The sequence below is a fragment of the Equus asinus genome, chromosome 3 (genome assembly GCF_041296235.1).
Source record: "Equus asinus isolate D_3611 breed Donkey chromosome 3, EquAss-T2T_v2, whole genome shotgun sequence".
NCBI classification, from domain to species: Eukaryota; Metazoa; Chordata; class Mammalia; order Perissodactyla; family Equidae; genus Equus; species Equus asinus.
The window spans coordinates 99,802,454-99,828,046 of record NC_091792.1 but is presented as its reverse complement, the minus strand read 5'-3'; the positions used below and the strand labels follow the sequence as shown (position 1 = coordinate 99,828,046).

At 34.3% G+C, this 25,593-nt stretch overlaps 1 protein-coding gene across 4 annotated transcripts in view; it reads left to right on the top strand.

Annotated features, from left to right (window-relative positions):
• Positions 1–25,593, top strand: part of BMP2K (BMP2 inducible kinase) — a 121,680-nt gene that overhangs the window by 49,647 nt on the left and 46,440 nt on the right. For all 4 annotated transcript variants that reach the window (XM_044766204.2, XM_044766206.2, XM_070505573.1 and 1 more), the window contains exons 3-7: positions 2,223–2,328; positions 8,593–8,735; positions 11,085–11,206; positions 13,557–13,638; positions 17,499–17,631. In XM_044766204.2, coding sequence (XP_044622139.2) covers positions 2,223–2,328; positions 8,593–8,735; positions 11,085–11,206; positions 13,557–13,638; positions 17,499–17,631 — 586 coding nt within the window. The remainder of the gene's footprint in view (positions 1–2,222; positions 2,329–8,592; positions 8,736–11,084; positions 11,207–13,556; positions 13,639–17,498; positions 17,632–25,593) is intronic.

Below are 25,593 nucleotides of genomic sequence, written 5' to 3'. Positions count from 1 at the left end.
TTCAAGTGAAAAATTTAGTGGCATTTAGTATATTCACAGTGTTGTGCAACCACCACCTCTGTCAGTTCTAAAACCTTTCGTCGCTCCAGAAGAAGCTCCCCGGCCCATTAAGCAGTTGCTCTCCGCGCCCGCCTTGTTCCAGCCCCTGGCGACCACCTATCTGCATTTTGTCTCTATGGATTTACCTGTTCTGGATATTTCATATAAATAGAGTCATGCAATATTTGACCTTTTGTGTCTAACTTCTTTCACTTAGCATGTTTCAAGGTTCATTGACATTATAAAATGTATCAGTACTTGATTTCTTTTTTTTAAAGTGTTTTTTTTTTGTTTTTTTTTTTTTGAGGAAGATTAGCCCTGAGCTAACTACTGCCAGTGCTCCTCTGTTTTGCTGAGGAAGCCTGGCCCTGAGCTAACATCCGTGGCCATCTTCCTCTGCTTTATACGTGGGATGCCTACCATAGCATGGTGTGCCAAGCGGTGCCATGTCCACACCCGGGATCCAAACTGGCGAACCCCGGGCCGCTGAGAAGCAGAACGTGCGAACTTAACTGCTGCGCCATTGGGCCGGCCCCAGTACTTAATTTCTTTTTGTGGTGGAATAATATTCCATTGTGTGTGTGTATCAATCACAACTTGTTTATCTGTTCCTCTGCTGATGGACTTTTTAAAAAAACCGTTGAGGGACATTTGGGCTGTTTCTACCTTTTGGCTATTGTGAATAGTGCTGCTATGAACATGTGTGTATACTTTGTTTAGTACTTGTTTTCGGTTCTTTTGGGTGTATATCTAGGAATGGAATTCCTGGATTATATAGTAATTCTGTATTTAACTTTTTTATGAACCACTAAACTGTTTTCCATAGCAGCTAAACCATTTTCTGTTCACACCAGCAATGCATGAGAGTTCCAGTTTTTCTGCGTCCTTGTAGACACTTGTTATTGTCAGTCCTACTTATCTAACTGCTAAGAGGGGGATTCCTTATTTTGTATCAACATCTTTATCAACACACATTTTGAACCCTTTTGTTTGAAGATAGGCGCATTTACACAATCTGACTTACGTGAATTCTGCTTTTTTTGGTCCCTATTTCATAGCTAGACTAGAGTTGATTAGGCTTTGAGACTTGCTTTTTTTAAGGTAAGGCTATTAGCCAAAAAGGTGAAAAGATTTGTCCTTAGATAATGGGGGATCTTAGACTAAGTTCTCTAACTAACTTGAGCCCGGGTGTGGTACTCTTGTGCCATAATTCTTCCTTTCAATAGAATTTGTACAATTTGAGGCATATAAAAATAAAGTCATCAACAGCAGCAACAGTCAAATACTATGCTTTTGAACAAGATATTTTAGGGAGATGAACTCTTGGGAGCAGTGGTCTTCCAACTTTTTTTGATGACCCGTCTCCCATTATGTATGTCTATTTTTGAATTATTCACATGTTCAGCTGCCATTAGCCAACATCTCAAGTTATATTACACAGTTAAAACTAGGTTTATCATTAACAACAGTGGATGTAAATTCATTTTAAATAGTATTCTTGATAATTATTTTTTAATTTCCAGACAGACCTAATTAGATCATTATTATTTTTAACCTCATTATATACTGATGATTATCTTGTACTAGGAGCAAAAGTGTCAGATTTGCCAATTATTTCTCATTTCCTTGTACTTGTATTATTAGGATTATCTTTACTCTATGGTTTCTTTACAGAAATCTTTTGTAGCCGCTTGTTCATTTTTTAGGTTATTTACTTAAAAGTACATCCATTCATAAATCCACTTAACTAGGTACACATAAATTGCAATATGTTGCAGGCAGGCAAAACAAACAAATGAGAGTATAATTGTTCATAAATATTAGAGCTTAATTTAGTTTCTTTTTGTGGATAAAAATAAATGTAAGTAAAAGTTCTGATATTTTATTCTTGAGTCCCAAAGGACTGTCTTGTACATTCACTTTTGGAGACTCTTGCTTTTGAGTGAAGCATCTCTTTCTTCCTGATTGAATTTAAAAATAGTATTCAGTGATGGTCAATGTAAGTAAATTTTCCGTTGAAACTGTAGTAACCTTTTTGAAATATGTGAAATTCCATACTTAGGCCTAATTCTTACTTTTTGAAATTCTTTAAATATATTAATTTAGACTTCAAAACCATTGCTAACAATAGAGCTTTAAAATGTATGTTTTCCAATTTTTAAAATGTTGTTTCTTTTTTACAGAAAGAGCTGTCTGGTCACAAAAATATCGTGGGTTATTTGGACTGTGCTGTTAATTCAATCAGTGATAATGTATGGGAAGTGCTTATCTTAATGGAATATTGTCGAGGTAAGTAGTTTTTGCCTTTATTTTATACTAAAAAAAATTGCCCTTAAAATGGGTTACTAGGTGTCTTGGTTTCTTTCAGGGCAACTGTCACCTAATTCTGGACACTTATTGCAATCTCAGCTTTAATTATCTAATTAAGGAATGCAGTTAAAAAATATTTAAAACCTGGTCATGGTTGCTGCAGTGATAATATGAGCATGTAAATGGACAATTAGAAGAATGCTGTTGGGCTTAAAGCGGGTAATCTCTGCAGGTAGAGAGCAGTTACACTTCTTGCACCCTTACATTTCTTTTATAATCCAACCCAGAAGAGCTTAATGTTTCCATATTAGGGTTGTAAGATTTTTTCCCAGCACTCTACCATGTTATCTTTCAGCATATTAAATGTAATAAATTTAGAGGATGCCTTTTGAGCTATAATTTTTATAAACTCATATTATGTGGTCTTTTGGAGTTCTTTTGTAAATATCCGAAGCTAGAAAACCACATTTTGTTTGGACTTAATGTCGTGTTTTCAAAGAAATATTTACTTGTAAAGTATGCTTTCAGAATAATATAATTTTTAAAACATCCTGAATTTTTTTTTCTTTAATGTGTGTGAAGGGGGTAATTAATCCATTTCCTGCAAACTTGCTTTTTCTTTTTTATCAGACTGCATCTGACAGTTTGGGTTCTAGGGAGCCCTGGTTTATATTTAGATTTTTTAGAGACAGTTATGATTGTTAATTGTGATACCAGGAACTCTTGTCATTTCCTGAAGATTGGAGGAGGAGGAGTGGGGTAGTGGTGATGGAGAAAATATGGTCTCATTTATTCCAGTCTTGTAAGGAAGGAAGGACAGAGGAAGATGAAGTGAGTGAATATTATCACATGTATTGTGATATGTTTATTTCCAAATATAATATAAGAAAATTAGATGTTTTCCTGATTATTTTCTTTTATTTGTATCTCATCTTCTCTACTGTAAAGCATTGTGATCTTTTTAAGGAGAAGATACTGATTTTCTCTACCCCACTTTCCTGAATTCTAGCATTTATGATGCTAATTATTAACTGGATTAGAGTTGACCAATAGCCCTTGGTTACGTGTAACTTCTTAGAAATAATTGAATCGGGCATAATCATAACCCTGGATGAGTTTAATTAACTATCATCCAGAAGACATTTTAAAAGGGGAACAAAATGAACTTCAACTTTTAGGGGACTAATTTTATTTTAAAGTAAAAGTATGACCTGAGCTATGTTTTGAGGAAGGCATTCTTTTGTTTTTTAAAAATTTTTTGGAAATCTTATCTAGTTGAATCAACAAGCTTTTACACGAAATTTTAATTTTTATCAACGTAATTCGTGGATATATTTTAAAACGTCAAGTAGTTAAGCTGTGGCTAAATCTGTGTCCTTCTGGCCCTTCCCTCTCCGCAGAGGCATTCACTTTAAAATCCTGGAGATGTTTCTTTTCATATTTACTTCCGCATTTCTACACTGCATTATGTAGGAGAATCTGTAGTTTTAGTGAGAGATTTAGAGTATGAAAGAGAAGGGACTAGAAAAGCAGGGATTTTCTGGGCATGAGGAGGCTCTTGAAAGAAAGTTTGCTGGTGCTATTTCTGATTTTATGTTGTAGATAATATCTCCAAGAAAAGATGAGCATTTTACTGTCAGTGTGGCATATTCTCAGTTTTTGGATTAAATCAACAATCAGTGTTTAAATTATTTTATTTTCCATTTAACTGTGACATGTAATAGTCTGTAATTGCGTTCTTTCTTATCCTTCTTTTTATTTTTCCTGGAGTTAATAATTACCCCACTTTTCATTGGCCTAATTTCCTTCATATGTGTTAGTACTTTAGCCCCACATTCCCCAATGGAAGTGTAAATCTTTGTGTAGTATGTTTAAACATTTTAATATTTGTGTCAATTTCATTTTTTCTTCCCTTAGAAAGTCTCCTTTGGGGAGGCTTCAGTTCTGCTTAATTTTGAACAGCATTTAGCTGTCATTCAGGACTTCCCTTTTCCTCCCTCCTGTCTTAGCTTCCCTGCTATTCATGCCTCCCCTTGTTTTTATTCCCTCCTTTGGTAGAGCACAGTTTTTAGTAGCTTTTGGATAACAGATTTATGGAATGAAACATTTTTGAAACCTTGTGCATATAAAAATATTTCTATTCTAATCCATATTTGATTTGTTAATTTGGCTGGTTAAAGAGTTGTAGGTTAGAAATAATTTTGATCTAGAATTTGGAAGGAATTATTCCATGTTTTCCTAGTGTTGTTATTGAGAAGTCTGGTGCATTATGATTCCTCAGTTTTTTTACGTGACCTCTTTTTCATGGATGCTTTTAGAATCTTTTCTTTATCCCCAGTGTTCTAAAATTTCAAGATATGTGTGCTTTGCTGATGGGTCATTTTTGGTATCCTTTTTGGGCACTCAGTATTTACGTCTTTCATTTTCTCTGTTCTCTTTTTCTGGACTTTTCATTTTTAGGATGTTATCTTCCTAGATTGATCCTCTGATTTTATTTTAAAAAATTTTTCTTGTCTTTCTTTTTATTCTACTTGTGTTGGGAGCATTCCTTAAATATATCTTTGAGCTCTTCTATAGAATTCTGTATTTCTACCATGTTATTTGTAATTTTCAGGAACTCCTTGTTCTCTCACTGTTGTTATTCTTTGTTACAATACACCTTGCTCTTGTTTTAGATGCAAATCTTTTGTTGTCTGCAGATATTAATTACAGTTTTTAAAGGCTTTTTTTCAATTTCTTGTGTTTTTGTTTTTTTCTGAATTCTTTCGTATTTTTTATTGTGCGTTTTCTTTTAGGTTGGAAGTTTTCTTCAGATGTTTCACCAGCTAAGCTTACTGCATGTATTGCAGATCAGAATGCACCCTCTCAGTAGGCAATTATGTCTTAAGAGAGGGAATCCAGAGGGCCTGAATAGAGCATTCTCAATTCCTTTTCTCAGATGAATCAATTAGATAAGTTCCTTTTCCCTCCTATGGGGTAGGAGTGAGTTGGAGGGGTAGAGAATAGGGGAAACATGCTCTCTCCTTACTACCTCTATAAAAGCTAATTGTATTGTATACAATAGTTTAAAAATGAAGGTACTTTTGCAAGGGAGTCAGTGTTATGTATATAGTTCAGGTGCATTGGTTTTGATTATGTAGGGATAAAACTGTATAGAAACTAGAAGAATGTGTTGTGTAGCTGATGTACCCCACCATGGTTTCCAGTATCAAATGTTTACAGTCGTCTTTTGTCAGATGTTATATCTCTCTAGGTTCATGGTTTGGCACCACTTAATTTGCTAATATTCTGATGTATAAGTTAAAAAGAAAATTATGTGCTTTAGGTATCAGACTTCCAGAAATCAGAGTTGGTATTTTGAGTTTACTTTCATTACTTTATGAAAAGAGCTTTCATTTGTAGGAGGTGTTCTACAGAAATTCCCATGGATAATATATGTGTTAGCTTTTGCTTAATAACAAAACATCCCAAACTCAATAGCATGAAACAACGGTTGTTTATTATTGCTTGTGTATTAGTGAGCGAGCTGTTCTAGCCTGAACGTGGTGGCGTGACACTGCTTGTTTTGGCTGGGCTTGCTCACGTGCTAGTGGGTTTGCTGGGATTAGTGGGAGTGGCTCTTCTTCACATGTTCTTCCTCTCCTTCCTGGAGCTAACAAGCATATTTTTCTTGTGGAGACAGTAGAAATACAAGTGAGCAAGTAGACGATGTGAGGCCTCTTAAGGCCTAGGCTTGGGGCTGGCACACTGCCACTTCTGCCTTATTCTATTGACCACACCAAGTCGCACTGAACTGAAATCAAAGAGCAGGACATTCTCTCTGCCCCACTTATTGGGAGGAACTGCAGTTACTGGGCAAAGGGCGTGGATAAAGCAAGGGTTGAAGATTTGGGGCCAATGATGCCATCTACTGCAGATAAAAATTAGTTGTCTTGTAAAAAAAAGTCATAGCAAAATTTAAATGGAATGATAGGTTTCACTCTATGGCTGTCTAAGTTAAATGGTAGTAAGTGTAATCTCAGAGATAGGAAAATCGTTGGATGACTACTTCAAGAGGTTAGAAGAATGTTGACTTTTTAAATTTTAGTGATGAAATTGGGCAGAATGTAAAAGCTTTTGTTTAGGAGATGATGCCTGTTTGAAAAATATGGAAAGATTTGAAAGTTATATGCATCTTGTTTTAAAAGACCTTCAGTATACTGAATCTGAATTTTTAAATTTTGAATCTGATTTTTAAATGTTTCATTAGAATATCCTTATGTTAATTTAATTTTCAGAAGACTTTGATTTTGAATAATTAAATTTTGTTTCTGCATTTGAAGTGAGCTCAAATACAGCTTTTAGCTTTTTATGGGGATTTGGATTTTGTGATTCAAAGTTTCTAGCCCAAAGATCTCTGAATGGAAGAAAGAGGATTAATATTTTAAAATTTTCAACTCATTACAACATTGAAAGTTTGGAAGTGGTAGAATGAGTTCAAGGTTATAGTTTCTTTAGCTGTGAAATGATATTTCAAGAATGTAAATGAATACCAATAAAACACTTTTCATCCTGTTAAATTTTTGGTTAAAATGAGTCAGGGTGTCCGTCAAACAGGAGGATGGAGGAAATTGCTGCCTACCTCCATCTTAGGAGATACCCTGAACAAATTACAACCCAGCAGACTTGTTTTCTGAAAGTTAGGGATTGGTAGGGATTGATAACTTGTAAAATTTAATGTTTTTTCTGCTTTAAAATTCTAAGAAAAAACTATTTCACAAAATACATGACAGTGCTGTTTAGACAATAATAGTAAAAGTAACAGGTGTATATGAACTTTCTTACAGATTACAAAGTAGTAAACATTTATTTATCCAATCTTGTTAAAGGAAAGTATCAAGTTAACTATAAGCTTGCCCTTTTAAATTCCCGAACTTGATTTTTGTTAGAATGCTTTCTGAATGAATCACATGTTCACTTGTGTTCTTAAAATATAACAATAGTTAACTTTTTCTTAATAATTAAGAGTTGTCATTATTAGTCCATCAATTATTATACATAATAATCCTCTCAGGGCTCTTTGGTATGTGTGGCTATTGATGTTAGTAAGTTACGCTGCCCATTATCTGTTACCAGGTTAGAGCATTAGCCTCTTAACCTATCTCGCCATTTCTACTCTTATGATTCCCCGCATCCCCCAATCGAGGAGGTCTTTTAAAAAGTCAAATCAGCTGGCCGGCCTGGTGGCGCAGCAGTTAAGTTTGCACGTTATTCTTCTCGGCGGCCAGGGGTTCACCGGTTTGGATTCTGGGTGCCGACATGGCACCGCTTGGCCTGCCATGCTGTGGTAGGCGTCCCAAGTATAAAGTAGAGGAAGATGGGCATGGATGTTAGCTCAGGGCCAGTCTTCCTTAGCAAAAAGAGGAGGATTGGCAGTAGTTAGCTCAGGGCTAATCTTCCTCAAAAAAAAAAAAAAAGGCAAATCGGGAAGTTTCTTTGGTTCTCAAGATAAAATCTAAAGTATGGCTGATCACTGTCTATGTTGTCAGTGTCATCTCACCTTACTCTCTTATCTGCTTCCTAGACCATATCCACTTTGGATTTCTTTAAATTGTTCAAGTCATTAAGCCCTTTCCCAAATTAGAGACCTTTGTACATGCCACTCGCTATTGCTAGCATGCTGTTCTCCCAAATCTCTGCCTGGTTAGTTCCTAATTATCCTGCACTTCCTTGTGCAGCTCTTATCTGACATCCACTCCTCCCCATCCTCCCCATCCTCCTTCACCAATTTGAATTTAGGTTTCTCTCGTATTATCCTTATTGTATGTAATTATGATATACATTTGTGTGATTGTTTATCTCTGCCTTTAGACTATAAATTCCATGATAATAGAAACTATATTTTTGTTCACCATTGTTTACTTAATAACTAGCACAGTGTAGAATAACTGTTTCTTCAAATTTGTGATGCCATCAATTATAAGGTCCACTCTGATTTAAGAGATGTCAAAATATTAAAAAATGGTCAGTAACATTAGCAGGCCATCTTCTATCTTAAGATGTTTTCATCTCAGAGATGTAAAATGTGAAAAAATGTATGTCATTGAATCAATACAATGTGGTATAATACGTATCCTTACATGAGAATTACGAAAAAGCCAGTTCCCCATTGCCTGAGACCATAAAGGCATTTCTTAATTTCTTTATTTGTGATAAACTTCCTTTATTAAAAATATGTCCTCTCAAAAATACTTTTTTGGTTAGCTGGGCAGGTAGTGAATCAGATGAACAAGAAGCTGCAGACGGGTTTTACGGAATCAGAAGTGTTGCAGATCTTCTGTGATACCTGTGAAGCTGTTGCAAGGTTGCATCAATGTAAGACTCCAATAATTCACCGGGATCTGAAGGTATGAACCCTAGACTACTTATGGATTATATAGTTTAAGCTTTGGAGTTAAAATGTTTTTGGATTGTCTTCATCTAAATTAGTTGTTATTACCGGCACTGAGATCAGCCTCTGTCCTCTGCTCCATTTCCTGAGGCCGTCTAAAGACTGACTGTGGAATTGAAATCGTGCTTTCCATGTCCCTGAAGCTTGCTAGCATCGCTACAGAGGAGGGTTTTGTGCCCTCTACTCTGCTTCTGTTTTACATCATAGGCTTCTTTAAAAGGTTTCATTTGAACAAAAGTGTGAACGTCACTGACACAGGTTGAATGTCCCTTCACACTATTCTCTCCCAGTTCAGTATCCCTCCTGTTTCCTGTAATCCTTATTAAGCATCAGTGTTTTCCAGAGATGCTGGAGGTAACCGTAAATGGGTCTCTTTACTCATTTATTTATAATTTACTATAGTTTGGTGGTGATCGTCTTTAAAGTGTCTTTATCTTACCCTTTGTGGGCTCTGACCTCTTGTATATGGTACCAACTTGTTACACTGGAAAAAATCCCCACAGGGGATTGAACCTTCCTAGAATCCTATAGCTAGAGATATCATTGCACATATCATTTAGAAACATGTGTCCTCTTTGATGCCTACAAACACTAAGATTACAAAAATTCCTCTTCCTGAAATACTTTATGCCCAGATATCCCATAGCTAACCTTTCCCCACCTTCAGGTCTGCTCAGATTCAACTTCTCAGTGAGCCCTATCTTGAGCCACCTTATTTATAATTATAGCCTGACATTTCCATTATCTACTTCCTTTAACCTTTTATTAGGTCTTGTCACTTTCTAAAATACTATAGCATTTGCTTTGTATTATACCTATTGTTTATTTTCTGTCCTCTCCCATTAGAATGTAAGCTCCCTGTGGGCAGGGATTTTTCTCTTTTGTAGGATGTATCCAAGTGTTTAGAATGGTGCCTGCCACATAGCAGGGTCTCAGTAAATATTTAATGACTGAATGAATCCCACTTCTGACTGACTGTACAAAATATATGAAAGGTGATTATAAAAAGCTCTTAAGATGTAAGACAGTACAAGATGTCACTTAGGGTATAGGTTGTTAACCATGAAAGCATCATCTAGGGAAACCTACAGTCAAAGGATAAAAGTTAAGGTGAGATTGAAATGCCTGACCACAGACCTCTGTCCTTTAATTTGGATAGCCAGTATAGTGTATTTTGGTTCTTTTGAATATGCAACTTTTACATTTTCCCTAATAATTTGGTATGATTTTTTTGTGCTGTTATAGCTCATTAACTTTTTTCATATAAAGTTGATGTTTTCAGCTGAATCTTCTTGATTTAATTAAAATCAGAAAAGACATTGAACTGCATAATTTTGCATCGGCCATATATCACATGCTTAGTTTTTTTTACATGTGTAAATTTATGCAAAGCTACGTTTAAGTAGTTTTTTTATATGTCTTTATTGTGTGCAAATTTTTTAAAAAAGATTAAAATGAAATATAGCAGAAAAATTATAAAGAAACTAATGTGGGCATTTTGGTAGAGTGGAGAGAAATTGAATTACTTGTCCAAGACTGTATCATAAGAATAAAAAATATTGTGGAAAAAATGTTATAATTGTATCATTTGTTTACTTTATTCCAGTACTGTTCTAAGTACTTTACAGGTTTTAATTCATTTAATTTTTACAACAATCTCATGTAATATATATTACCTTCCCCGTTTTATAGATAAGGAAACTAAAGCACAAGAGTCGTTAAGGAAATTGTCCAAGGGTATATGCTAGTAGCAAGAGTTTGGCTGTGAACCCACATTTCTCTGTGTTAGAAACTGTATACTAATTTGTTTATTTAAGTTAGTACAACTCTGACCTACAAGTTAAGGCATGAAGTCAAATCTGTGTTTTTCAATGTAATATTTTAGATAAAAATGGTATTAGGAGTCAGTCGGGGTAGAATTTTAATGGTTTTTCTCACTACTTGTCTGTTGATAAGCTGAAGTGTCAGAAAAGGAGAAAAATGGAAGTATAGTATAGACGCTAACTGCTGCTAGTTCTCCTTCATTGAAGCTGTTTAGAGAGGATTTAGAGTTTCTTGGCCCCTGCAAAAATCGTTCTGGGATGGGAGAAGCACTTCTCTGTTCTTGGTAAGAGAAGCAGGAGACATAGTAAAGTATATTTTTGCTCTGATTCGTTTGTCCTTTCTTGTAATTTGAAGTATCTCAGATCTCTCGCTATATATAATACAGCACAGACCCTTCGATGTTTGTTGTGTAAAAACATGATTGTAAAAAGATAATGTTTACTTTGAAAATACTACTAATTATTGATTTTCTTTTCTTAAGGTAGAAAATATTTTGTTGAATGACAGTGGAAACTATGTACTTTGTGACTTTGGCAGTGCCACTAACAAGTTTCTTAATCCTCAAAAAGATGGAGTTAATGTAGTAGAGGAAGAAATTAAAAAGTAAGTGTCTATCTTTATTGTACTTTGTCTCATGGGAATTTTAGTTCACTTGAGTCTGTGACCAGCTCTGCTAATACAAATTTTAGGTATTCTGCTTATAGATTTCTTCAAAATATTTCTATGCCATTGACATTGATTATGTCAGATCTAGCTCAGTAGGAAATACATTTTACCACAGATACAAGTTTTTCATCTATATTGTCAACAAGTTTATCAAGAGGTTTGTTAAATAAGCTCTAATAATTAGTGGAATTATTAAAGGGAGTTTTAAGTGATTGTTGAGTTCGGTTAAACATCTTTGTTTTTACTGATACTGAAGATTTGTGCTTGTTAGGAAAAAATTAAATTATTTGAAAACATTTAAGCTTTTACTTCATATTTAATATTGATTGACTTCTGCATGCATTAAAAATAATGTGGAAGTTGTGTTACTTTGTAATAGTGTATTGGCAAGCTCTCTGGTAGAAATGTAAGTCATATCTGCTTTATACATATAAAGCATATCTATTTTCTTAATCTTTTACTTTCCATGGTTGTGAGAGTGCCTATAAGGACCTCTCTCTGACTTTTCTGTTTTCTAGTTTTAGAAAATAGAACTGTTTTTAAATCTTAAATTACCTTAATAAAATGACACAATGCAGAAAGATCTGTCAGAATAGGAATTTCTAAGTAGTTACCTTTTCCAAGTTGCCTTTCTTCACTTCCTCACAAGTTCTCAATTGTTTAAGACCACGTAGGAGCTATCATTTGAACTGCAATGTGTATTTTGAAATAGCTCAAGTAGAGCTGATACTACTCTGGTCCATTTTTATAAGGTTGTGGATTTCTAGTCAAGGTAATTTTTCTCAGGAAACTTAGCCTATGTTGATTATGTTAGATTCCATAAAAGCAGACATCTTAGGAAGTACATAAATGTCCTGAAGAACACAAGAACTATACCTGATTGAATTGGCTTCTTGGGGATATATGTATATACATATAATTTTTAAAAAAATTATCGGATTATGGGGCCAGCCTGGTGGTATAGCCCTTAAGTTCGCATGTTCTGCTTCAGTGGCCCAGGGTTCATGGGTTTGGATCTTGGGCGTGAACCTGTGCACTGCTCATCAAGCTATGTTGAGGTGATGTCCCAAGTGCAAAATACGGGAAGACTGGCACAGATGTTAGCTCTGGGACAATTTTCCTCACCAAAAAAAAAAAAAAAAAAAATTATGATATATAATGACTCTAGGATTCTGCTCAAGCATCTCTGACTTCCTGGAAGTTTCCTTTCTTGCTGTTGAGCTCTGAAGTATAGTTAAAGTTTAGTAGAATTTTGCATTAACGATGAATGTAAACTTGTAATGGGTTCTTATGCTTTGTAGCTCAGTTGAGGAGTTAATGGGCTATTTATTCAGTTAGTGGGTATTTATTCAGGGCCTACAATGTAATGGACATTGTTTATGGTGCTGCTGTATAGCAGTGAGCAAAAGTCCTGCCCTCAGTCAGTTTATATCCTGGTTTCTTAGGTGCTCCTTTGTAATAGTATCACTCAGAATATCTTACCAATCAGGATAATTTGTAAGTAAGGTGGTAGAATGTTGAGCTTTAAGATACTTCATGTAAAATAAAATGTATAAACACTCAAAATGAATGTTAAATTATGCCACGATATAGGAAGTCCTTCCATATTCTTATAATTTCTGCCCTGAAATTGAGCACAACTTCATTAAAATATTCTGTTCATAATGGAGTTGGGGTTTTTATATTGGTAACTATTCATAGTGTCTTTTAATTCCAAATAGCTTATGATGGCAGTTAGCATTAGAAGCATACTTAATTATTGTGGTTAGAATTATGAGAACTAGATTACTTTTAAAACAACAGTTATAAAAACAAACCTAAAGGAATTTTACTACCATGTGCAAGGAAGTATGTTTGAGTCCATAAAAACAAACTCCTTAATAAACATATACATTAATTTTTTGAGAGGGTAGAAGTTTTGCTTTTAAATTAATAGACTAAAATATTTTGATAAGCATATTTTTATAGTCAAATTATGGTTTTTCAAATGGGAAATTTAAGAAAAACTATATTTCCAATACGTTGTCTTTATTTAAGATTTTTCTATTAAAGAAAATAAGTTTTTATATCATTAGATGCTATTGCACTTATTGAATAAAAATGTGTATGGATACTTTGTATTGTTTAATCCTTGATGGACTTTTAATGAGCTTTTAAAAATAGTATTATCTCTAAATAACGTTATTGAACATGAAAGTTTTTTGTAGTATTTTATGTAGAAGCATTGTAGTATCTGTCTTTTTTTTTTTTTTTATATCTCCACTCCGTTTCACTTATTTACTGCCAGGTATACAACTCTGTCATACAGAGCCCCTGAAATGATCAACCTTTATGGAGGGAAACCCATCACCACCAAGGCTGATATCTGGGTAAGGCCAAGGAAGGCTGACATTTTCTCTAACCAAATTTAAAAGATATGAGTTCAGTTGATTACTTTCCTTCTGTCCCCCAAAAGGTATTTCCTAATGAGTAGAAGAGAATGGTGTACAAGAGAGCTTCATATTCAGGAGAAGAAAAATATTAGAACATTTTATCTTCTTAATCCTGAAATGGAAAGCTTAGGTATAAAAAAGCAAATAAAGGACTTCCATATAATGTAACTTTTTACCACAGTATTTTTTGGAATTTAGATTATATATGAGTGTTAACATCTTTTTGATTGAGTGGAATTTTGGTTGATTACAGTATGAAAAAGCTGGCCATAACTCTTAAGTAATTACACTGACAATTTTCTGGGGTATTTTAGGATCTTTTAAATGGAAACTAACATGAGTAAAACTTTTTTGCTAATTATAAACATACCAATGACTAATTTCTCTATTTTGAAATTCTTTATCATTTAGCATATATATCTGGATTGAATTATTGAGGTAGATCATATTTCTATTAGTTGAACTTTATGTTAGAATGTCAGTACTTCTTAAGAACTTATTTCATAAATAAAATATGTTTTGACTGTATTTAATAAACTAGCAGGAAACTCTATTTTAATTGTGAATTCATATAAATTCAACAAATGTTTAGCCATATCTACCACTAATGAACATATTAGGGATGGAAAAAATTCCTTTGGAAATAGTTCTAGAGTTTACAAGCAAAGTCATTTTATTTTGTTTTTAAACCATAATATCTCCTTGGTTGTCTTCTCCTGGCCTTCTCTAGTAAGGGTTGGGATACCAAATGTTTTCACAAGGTAATAAAAAAGAATATCTTTGATATCTTTTCATTAGTCTCCATAATACGTACTTTTTCACTAAACAGTGATTCTTAAATCTTGTGGTACTTAAATTTTTACCTGTATACATAATTGAATCAAACCATAAGTATGTTTGATTTAGTAAATTTGATACTGCTTATATATCACCACCTTCTATAAGTCAAACTCAGTTTGCTTTCCTCAGCATCAACATTTGACTCATTATGGCTTATAGTATGTAGTGTAGAAAGTAAATTCAATTGGGTCTTAATTTATAAAATGAAGGTTTTAGAAGAGGTCGCTGTGGAAATCATTTCTGGCCTAATTTTGTGAGTGTTTTTGAAATCCGTATTGCCTAAAAGAATATTTCAACAGCAGAGGAAAGACAGACATCATAACTTCACTACAGCTTTGAGATCCTCAAAGGTTGATTAAAAAAAAATTAATCTCCTAGCATACGATTATTACCCAATATATTAACAAAAAGGAAGGAATCCTTTTTTTTGTTCATTTTTCACCAGATTTAGTATGCATGCCAGGCAGCATACTAAGTTGCCAGTGATAAGTTTAAAATTAATACCATTTGTAATTAGAATATCAGGTAGTATTTCTATATTGGATAACTGGGTATAGCTATGGAATTACAAATAGATACTCAAAGAGTTAAAAAAAGCAAGAAAAATAATCAGAAAATAGAGTCTATGTTTATATGCTTGACAGAGTTAGAATTTTAATTTCCATGATGCCATTTTTATGCTTGTCTTAGCTCAGGTGAAACAGAAGTATACAACAACATTTTAGGTATGAATTAAAGAATATCTGGAAAAAATATTCCATTCATATTGGTTAAGAATTATATTTCTGATCCTGTTTCAGGATAGTATAGTTTCAGGATTCAGACAGTTATGATATTCGTGTTAAAGTATTTATTTAGTACCTTATATTTGGGGAAGAAAATTTTTTTTGCTTGGAAGTTTCCATTGTAGGTAATTTTTATCCTGAGATTGAGGATGCTGATTTTATTAAGCATTAGGAAATTCAGTGAGAGATCCTTGATGTTACCGTTTAATGAGAAAAATTGAAGATGATGAGACTCAGCTTTCAAAATCAGGTCATTTGTTCCCTCCTGTTTCCTGAACAGTTCTCATTCTATCAAATTGATAAAGAGGGAAATGCCTTTGGTGTGGAAAAATTGGGACACCTCATTGTGTTCACACTATGTGAACCAGAGAATTTTAGATTTATGTTTTTTGAGTATACGGCATTGCTATCTAAAATTGTTATCTGGCAACTCCTACATTTACTCTAACACAGGACACATTACTAAAGATTTGATTGATAAGATAAAACTGGCTAAAATGCCGATTTACTTGGCTTAGACTGTCCTCTGGGCAGTAGAAAGGTATAGTTTAATGCAGATATTATACCATTAATAGTATTTTTGTAGTGCTGTTAGGGAGCCTTATGTTCAATTTGCCGCAAAAATGCTGAAAATATCTTCCTTATAGAACAGAGCATCATAAATATTTTTTAAGCCACATTGAACTGGTTATTTCTATTCAGAATCTTTAAAATTCTGTTAGTCACATAATAAATAACCCAATAATGTTTTGAACTAATATGTTGAAATTTTTAGGCCTTTAAACTTTTTTCATTATATATGTTATATATAATATATATTATATGTTATAATTTGGAAAATAATGTTTTGTAAATTAATATTGAACTCACAAAGGTATTTCTGTATGTTGTAATCTTCGTAGTATTAATAAAATTAGTATATTTGTTAGTTGCATTTGCTAAGTTGATATGTAGAGAAAATCCAACAAAGGAAAGCTGATTTGCTAATTTTTAGGTAGTGAGGCCCAATTTTAGTATTGCTGATATAATTGTATACAAACTATTGGATAATTTTATACAATCTGTTTAGAATGAGAAATGCCGCTTATACTCTTAAGGCGTATAGATGACACTTGTTGTAATAACATAGTGATTTCTTAAGCCTAAAATCACATTTTATTACTACTTCTCAGGTTTGTGGTGTTAGCAGCTTAGCTAGAAATTTCTTATGCTACTTTTCCAGATGTAATTTGTGTTTTAGAGTATTTTGTCTTCGTTGTCCACAAGTAGACTGATTAGTGCCATGATGTCTATGGAGCCATGAAAGTGAAGCAGACAGAGCCCTTCCTTTTTGAATTTTAATATAGATTACCCAGGTACAAACTTGATTAGTAGAACGTAGAATAAAAATGATAGGATTATACACAGAAAATGAGGACTAATTTTTATAATATGAAACAATGACATGTGTTTAGTGAATAATCAATTAAAAGGTATTGACGGTTGTCTGATAAATTTAACTGTGCTGGCTAACTCAGATTTGGAATCTCAGGATTTTAAAACATGTTTTACAGTGAATTTATAAAAAATGCTGCTAGAAGGAGCCTTGTGCTTATTTTGTTTGTTATATGTTAGTTATATACCAAATACGGTCGTGCGCTGCATAACAACGTTTCAGTCAATGATGGGCTGCATATATGACAGTGAGCCCGTGAGATTAGTACCTGTAGCCTCCATGTGTAGTAGGCTAAACCATCTAGGTTTGTGTAAGTGCATCTGATCGCGCTCAGTGGCCTAACGACGCATTTCTTAGAACATACCCCTGTTGTTAAGGGACACGTTACTGTATATATTTTCCTTGTAGAAGAATAAGAATACAATTTTTTTTCCCAAAAGGAACCAGCCACTTTTAATCTTAGTTATATCATTCATGATCTAGAGTTTTGTGATAGCATTAATTCAGCCAACTTGCCACAGATATGATAGAAAAAAACGGAAATATTAAGTTAAATGTCTTTTTAAAAATTAAGCACATTAATTTGTGTAAGCAGTAATTTGTGAAAAGATTGGTCCAGTATAGAAACAGGGCTTTTTTTAAATAACGCATTTAGTTTTTGATTTGGGGGTCTTTTTATCTCGTGGTTAAGTTGATTACTTGAGTTCTGATAATGTTCATGCTTTTTTGTTTTACAGGCCCTGGGCTGTTTACTGTATAAACTCTGCTTCTTCACTCTTCCTTTTGGTGAGAGTCAGGTTGCTATCTGCGATGGCAGCTTCACCATCCCAGACAATTCTCGTTACTCCCATAACATACATTGCTTAATAAGTAAGTACTCGGAAAAATTATAATATATTGCACTTAGTGCCTGCTGTTTACATTCCTTTACCTAACCTAGTCTTCTAATTTTATACAGTATGATTTTGTGAAACTGTAGTAAATAAAAACATTTAAAAAGATGTTGATAAGACTTTTAGAGGAGTAAAAGCAGCCTAATTACTGATTAGTACGTGGATATTTTTAAGGCCTTAGATAAGCTTTTGTAGAACACAGAGGTTATGTAATTAAGGAAACTGGAATTTCTGGAAAAACTTACAACATAACATTTAATTATTTAGTCTTTCTACTTTTGAAATCCAAATATCCAGATCTGTTGCTTGTTTGGATAAAAGTATTGCTAATCTTAGATTGTAGCTTATTTGGCCATCCTTTTTAATATCTATTCTTTATTGATTGTAAAACGGTTATCGCAAAGCAATCCAAGTGTAGTAGTATTAGAAGGAGTAGTCCTGTGGGCTGTTGATTCCAAAAGAACACCTTAGTGTTCCTCCCAGCCTTCTTGAAGATTCTTTTCTTCCTTTTGATAGATACTGTAATTTAGTTTTTTATGTATATACATGGTGAAAATTTCTAAAAAAGATGATATCGGGCCAGGGGGAGGACCATCAGATGTTAAAATATATTAGGAAGCCGCAACATTTAAACAGTACCTCTCAGCACTGTTTAAATTGTTTCTAGCATTTCTATTCTGTTTCTTTTTCATTTTAATTATCCCCTGTCATAGCCTTCAGCTACATGGATCAATGCAATAGAAAAGAGAGTCAATCTACATATATTTGATGTTTTGTGTGATAAAGATGGCAGTTCAACTCAGTGTGGAAAAAGAGATGGAAATACAAAAATGGATTAGCCGTCTGTGGACAAAAAGTCAGCTGAATCTCTGCCTCAAACTTTTTGCTAAAATTTCAGATAAATGAAAGACTTAAATACTAAAAATAAAACACATGTACTTGAAGAAAATATATCTGAATTTATTTGTAACACTGGAATGGGTAATGTATAAGTTAGGCATTAAATCTCAGGAACTAGAAAAGAAAAGATGAGTTTATTAACATATGAATTTAAACCATTAAAAGTCCCCCTAAACCCATGGCCAGCATAAAGTCAAATGATAAATTGGAAAAAAATATTTGTTAGGCATTTGAAAAAGGCTAACTTTTGTAATTTATGAAGCTCATATAAATCAAAAAGAAAAGGGCAAGCACTCCAAAATAAAAATGGTCGAAAGAAAAAATGGAGCATAAAAGGATATCTAGCCTCACTTTGCAAACTTATTTAAAGCATGGTCTTTTTATTTCTGTAACGTGGATTTGCTCATACACGTTGGAAATTGGAGAATTATGTCAGTTGAACACAAAAATCACATTACTTTATGCGGAATGTTTTTCCTAGACAAGGGGAACCATTGGGGCGGGGGTGGTGTTAAACTTAACAGAGGAAAGGAAATAGCCCTAAGCTTGGCCGCTGCACTGCCAGCGTGAACACTGTTGGCTTTAATTGGAGAACATTAAATATGAGTGCTTGTACTGGGATTTTCTTCCCGGGGAGAGAGAGATCTACCTCTCTCGTTTTGTGTGGCTCCCTACCAGTGGATGACCCCCTGAATAGCACCCCCACTGGCTCAGAATTCCACTTTTATCTTCATTGGTTGAGCACCTCTCAGCCTTGTTTTGATGTGTCTTTATATCCTTGTGGCAGCTTCCAGCCAAATTAAGCCACTTGTCTGTGCTGTCCAAGTTACCTTCCCAGGTACCAACTGATGTTTTTGTCGGTGCTTGGTGACAAAGTTATATAGTTTTTCAGTGATCTGTCCCAACTCTGTTTTTCCCATCAGCCCTATTTGTAGCCTGCCATTTTGCAGAATGTGAAATTTTTTTTAAAGAGCAAACATATGTTTAGGGTATATTTGAATAAACATTAGACTCATAACCCACTTTATCTTATCCGGGTGTATTCCTTTTCATTGTCCAAAAATTCAGGCACCAGAAGCATGAAAGAACTCTGATTAACTGGGATGCTCAAAGATTAGGTTGAGAAATTTACTTTGTTTTTCTTTTCTTTTCTTTTCTTTTTTGGTGAGGAAGATTGGCCCTGTGCTAACATCTGTTGCCAATCTTCCTCTTTTTGCTTGAGGGAGACTGTTGCTGAGCTAACACCTGTGTCAGTCTTCCTCTATTTTGTATATGGGATGCCACCACAGCATGGCTTGATGAGTGGTGTCTAGGTGTGTGCTTGGGATCCAAACCCGCGAACCCTGGGCTGCTGAAGCAGAGCACATGAACTTAACTACTATGCCACCAGGCCAGCCCCCTGAGGAATTTACTTTGCCTGCTGTGTGTTCTGGCTAATTGAAGTTTAACCTTTTATTGAAGCCCTTGTAAATCATTGTAACTGTGACACTCTTTTGTTGCTAAGTAAAATGTTTTAAGCACAATTGAACTGAGGATTTTGTTGGGGATCTTGCAATGTCTTAGAAACTCTGAATGTTCTCATTGGGTCACACTGAATGAGAGACTGGACAGTATGTACCCTAACTTGTGATTTAATTTGCTTATAGTAATAAGATCTTAATTTCTTAGGTTAAGTATGGGTTTTTTTCTTCTTGGTGTATTTGTGTGTAGGTATGTGTGTGTAATGGAAAGGTGGAAAAGCTCAACACTGTTGATAATTTTAGGATCTAATTGGGCTCTAGTCATTGATGCTTTATTGTGCATCATATGCTTCCTTTCTTTGTCAATAAATGTACAGATTTTAGTTTTTATCAATGTTACTATAAATTTGACCATGTATTAATGTCTTTGAACTTATTTCTGACAGCTAGGCAGAAATTTTAAAAAAAGGTTAAGTAAAATAAAAGCATTCAAGTAAATGTTGAATTTATCTCCTCTCAAAGGGTTTTAACGCACTTTTCTTTTTAAATATTGTCTTTAGTAAAAGCTTAATGAAGTAGAGATTTTTAAAAATTAGAACATATGTGTGATTTTTCTAGAAAACATTTAGATTCTTTGCAATTTTGATTACATTTTTCACATGTGATCTTGCCTGTTTCCCACCATCCTGTTTAGGTTCCTCTGCTTTTATAATATATAATTAGTGATTTACATTACTTTCAAATAAATCCTACATTCAGAAAATCAAGAATTGCCTAGCTGTGCTCACAGTTTCTGAAAGTGAAACTTTTCATTGCCAGTTGTCTATTCATGCAGTGTAGTTGCTCCCACATATTAATATAAGATAAAGCATTAAAGAGACATATCTTTTTAGTATTAACAGTTTTACTAATGCTGCTTGCATCTATTTTATATGACTCAGGATTTTTGAAAATGAAATAACCATGTGTAATCTTTGTTAAAACTGTGTGATTTGTGGTTACATAAGTATTTGAATATACTTTTGATTATCACTGATTTGGCCGAGGGTAGTTATTACCTACTGTCCTTAAAGCTCAGTTTAACTATTAATTTCATCATACTTCCCTGCAGACTTTTCTTCTTAAAAGTAGGAGAGTCAATTATTTAGAATTTTTCTTCTTAGCTTCTGTTAGCTTTTCCAAGTGATGGAGGTGGATTGAGGGGTCAGGAAGGAAGCACTTTCCTTTTATGGATTTAAGAGTTGAAAAGAAATTAAGAGAACTTTTAGAGGAGCATGAGAAGCAGAACTAAGAGGATTTCTGAATAGTTATGATGAGCGACCAGAAGGCTGGCTGCCTCAGCTTTCTTTCAGCTCCTGTGTTGGAAGGCGGTTAAGGAAATGTATTGCAGAGATTAAGAACAAGACCTCTGGAGCCAAAGGGCCATGGCTTGTATCTGTTCTCTCACTAATTTGGTACCGAACATTGGGCACCTCCATTTATCTCAATCTCATTTCTAAAAGAGCGTACTGAAAGTACCTACCTCTTAGGATTATTGTGAAAATTAAATGAATTATGAAAAGTGCTTAGTGTGTGTAGGTGCTCAGTGAGAGATAGTCTTTAATACTATCATTACTACTACAATAACTACCACTGCTACCGATATCATTATTCTAATTCTTTCTGAGCTAACCTAGTTTCTGATTTTCTGGGTAAGGGGTAGGGCATGCAGGTATCCATTAGGATGTAATTTCCCTGCAGAGATTTCTTTGGATGCTTTGAAGCAGAACTTGATTTTGTGGATTAATAGTGGCTCTATCGAAGGCTTACCATAAGTTGTATTTTCCAGAACATCCTGTTAAATGTAACTACTAAGATTATTTTTCTCATCTCTTACTTTGTGCAGTGATGTAGTGCTTCATAATGAACAGCAGGGAAAGCTTTGTTTTTCTTGCTTTTGGGTCTGCTCACTTACTGTTGCTGTTATGGTTCTGTATCTTAGCTCTTAGCAGCTCATCTTTTGGGTTTAAATTTATTTATTTATTTTTAATGAAATATAATTGACATATAACATTATTTCCAGATATATAACATAATCTATGTGTATACTGGGAAATGATCACCACAGTGAGTCTAGTTAACATCCATCACCTCACATAGTTACACTTTTTTTTCTTATGATGAGAACTTGTAAGATCTACTTTCTTAGCAACTTTCAAATATACAGTACAGTATTATTAACTGTCACCATGCTGTACATTACATCCCCAGGACCTATTTAGTTTAAAACTGGAAAGTTTGTACCTTTTGATCACCTTCACCCATTTTGCCCATCTTCCACCCCTGCTTCAGTCAACCACCAGTCTGTTCTCTGTATCTATGAGTTCGTTTTTTAAAAAATAGATTCCACATGTAAGTGAGATCATATGGTATTTATCTTTCTCTGTCCAACTTATTTCCCTTAGCATAATGCCCTCAGGTCCATCCATGTTGTTGCTAATGGCAAGATTTCTTTCTTTTTTATGGCTGAATAATATTCCATTGTGAGTGAGTGTGTGTGTGTGTGTGTGTGAGTGAGTGTGAGTGATATCTGTCTGTCTATTTTTCTTTCTATCTACCTACCTACCTACCTATTTATCTATCTGTCTACCTACCTACCTACCTACCTATATGTCACATCTTCTTTATCCATCCATCCATCGATGGACACTTAGGTTGTTTGCATCTCTTGGCTATTGTGAATAGTGCTGCAGTGAACATGGGGGTGCAGATATTCTTTCGAGTTAGTGTTTTCATTTCCTTTGTATAAATAACCAAAAGTGGAATTGCTGGGTTATATGGTAGTTCTATTTTTAACTTTTTGAGGGACCTCCGTGCCTTTTTCTATAGTGGCTGCACAGTTTACATTCCCACCAGCAGAGCACAAGGGTTCCCTTTTTTTTCACATCCTCGCCATCTCTTGTTATTTAATGTTTTTTTGAATAATAAATAAATTTGTTTTAATATTTATTTTTTGTGGGAAACCAGGAGCTTGCTTGCTTGTTTTCAATACACTTAAAATTTATTACAGAAATTAAAAATATATACAAATATAGGCAGAACAGTGCAGTGCAGTGAATTATCACGTACCTCTTACCTAGCTTCAGTGACTATCAACTCATGGCCAATCTCTTTTCATCTTCACCCTTACCTACTCTCTTCCTCTATATTATTTTTGGAGAAAATCTGACATTTTAATGTATGTTGGAAAAGAAATCAAATATTAAGATTGGATTTCCTTGGAGGTTTTCAGTCATTGGCTCTGGGTTACCACTTGGGGAGATGTAGAGAGAGAGCTCTGATCAATAATTTACAGAGACAGCTACCAGGACTATCTCAGATATACTATCCGGCATATTTATAGTGACATGTAGTGTTTTCTTTATGACTGAACACATTTATTATATTAGCTTTTCAGTTTGGTTTCATTTCAACATTCCATAGAATAAGGACATGTATACCTAACATGTAAGTTTCTAATAATAATCTTAATGGGTTAACAGATAAAAATAACAAGTTAATGCTTGAAATATTTAGGTTGCAAAATTAGAGTGGGTGTTTCTCTTTTCAGACAGATTACTGTAAGTGTAATAACTGGAAATCTGTGGGAGAGAAAAAGTATCTTTATGGAAGGAAGAAAATTTAACAAAATTTTAAGGAGGAAAATTCTTTTGAGACTCCTATCCAAAGTATTTTGTTGAGCTGTTAGATCAGAGATGCTGGTTTAGCTTTTACTTGCGCCCAGTTGTGGATTCATCATTTTGTGTAACTTGAAGGGGAAATACTTTATTTAATTTTTGGCTTGAGTCTTGATGAAACCATAATTTACCTTCCAGCAGCACTAGCTCCTAAAAGCTCCTTTAGCTACTCTTTTTATTGGAATAATAGATATTGTGCTTTCCTATGCAAAATTATTATAAATGTAACTAATTCAGCTGCCTCAGACGGTGTTTTTTAATCAGATGTCTGATGGATCAGTTGGAAATGTGGTGGTTTCATCGTACACTACTTCAGTGCTGAGACTGCTTCGTGTTCTGAGGTTGTTTTTAGTGGTGTTTGTGTCAGTAGAAAGATTTATAAAATTAAAAGGAACAGAGAAGTATGCTTTCATTTCCTTGTGGCTAACTTTTTAAAAGTCGATTTTGTATTTGCAGTAGAATCAGGGTTGATGGGAATGGTCTCATGATGATTCACATTATTATTTTAAGTTGAGTAAACAAGGATGTGTTCTAGCTTTCTACCTTGTCTCTCTCTTTTTTTTTTAACTTAATCATTTGATTCATTTTTGGATAAACTGGACCTATGTATTCTTTAATCCACTCCTTCCCCTCAAGAGCATGTTTTTTTAGATGTTATGGTTTTATTATCATGAAATAGGAGTTAATAAAACACGAGACTTGAGGATTAATTATTGTGAGAGGAAATGGCTTTGGACCAACTGCTTAAAAACTGAAGTTGTCATACGTGGTAGATGTGCCTCAGTGTTTAGCTGGATTAGAGACAATGGTCTGTGCTCCAGATTACGTTATTCAGTAATCTAGGAGTACATTTTGCAACCCAGGCTCTTGGAGAGTTTGGGAGATTATATTATTTAAATCGAAGTCTTAAAGATGCCTTATTGAGTTTTTTTTCTTTTTCTTTTTTAATGGCTGATAGTATCCAATATAAAAATATTCAGAGATAAAAATGTGGCCATGTTCTGCCTGTGGTGTTCAGCCTCTTCACACTTTGAATTTAGAACCAAATCAGACATGGGGCACAGCAGCTTATCAGATAATAAAACTGTCAACAATAATAGTGATAAAGCAGAATGAAATTTGAATCTGAAGCCACATGGGCCTGTTAATGTGTATTCAACCCCCGATTTACTCACACCCATTCATAGGCAATGCTGGAAAACCATAGACTTGCTCACAGAAGCAGGCCACTTACACAATATGGTTTCACAGAGAACATGTATGTCCTGAGAATAAATTGTTCTCTAAGAAAGAGCATCAGAGATTGGTGTGTGTGTGTACTTATTTCTTTTTTTCTAGTCCAACAATTAGACAAATCACTGAAGAAGAATGAGTTATAGTAGTAGAGAGAGGTCCCTAACACAGTGCTTTTCAAACTGTTTGACTGTGATCCATAGTAAAAATATATGTTTTAGTTATGACCTGGTGGTACATACACACATGAACCCACACACACATGCACGCACACATGAAACAAGGTTAATGAAATACTGCTTATACTTACCACATTAAAGCACTCTAATAATGCCTACTCTATTTTATTAAAATAAATGCTAAACATGACCTTTTAAACTGATTTTTTTCCTACTTTTTCTCCCCAAATCCCCCCAGTACATAGTTGTATATTTTAGTTGTGGGTCCTTCTGGTTGTGCTATGTGGGACGCTGCCTCAGTGTGGCCTGATGAGTGGTGCCATATCCGCGCCTAGGATCTGAACTGGCGAAATCCTGGGCGGCCGAAGCAGAGCTGAAACTTAACCATTCAGCCATGGGGCCAGCCCCTGTTTGGTTTTGAAAAATTATATGAATAAACGTTTGTTGTTAA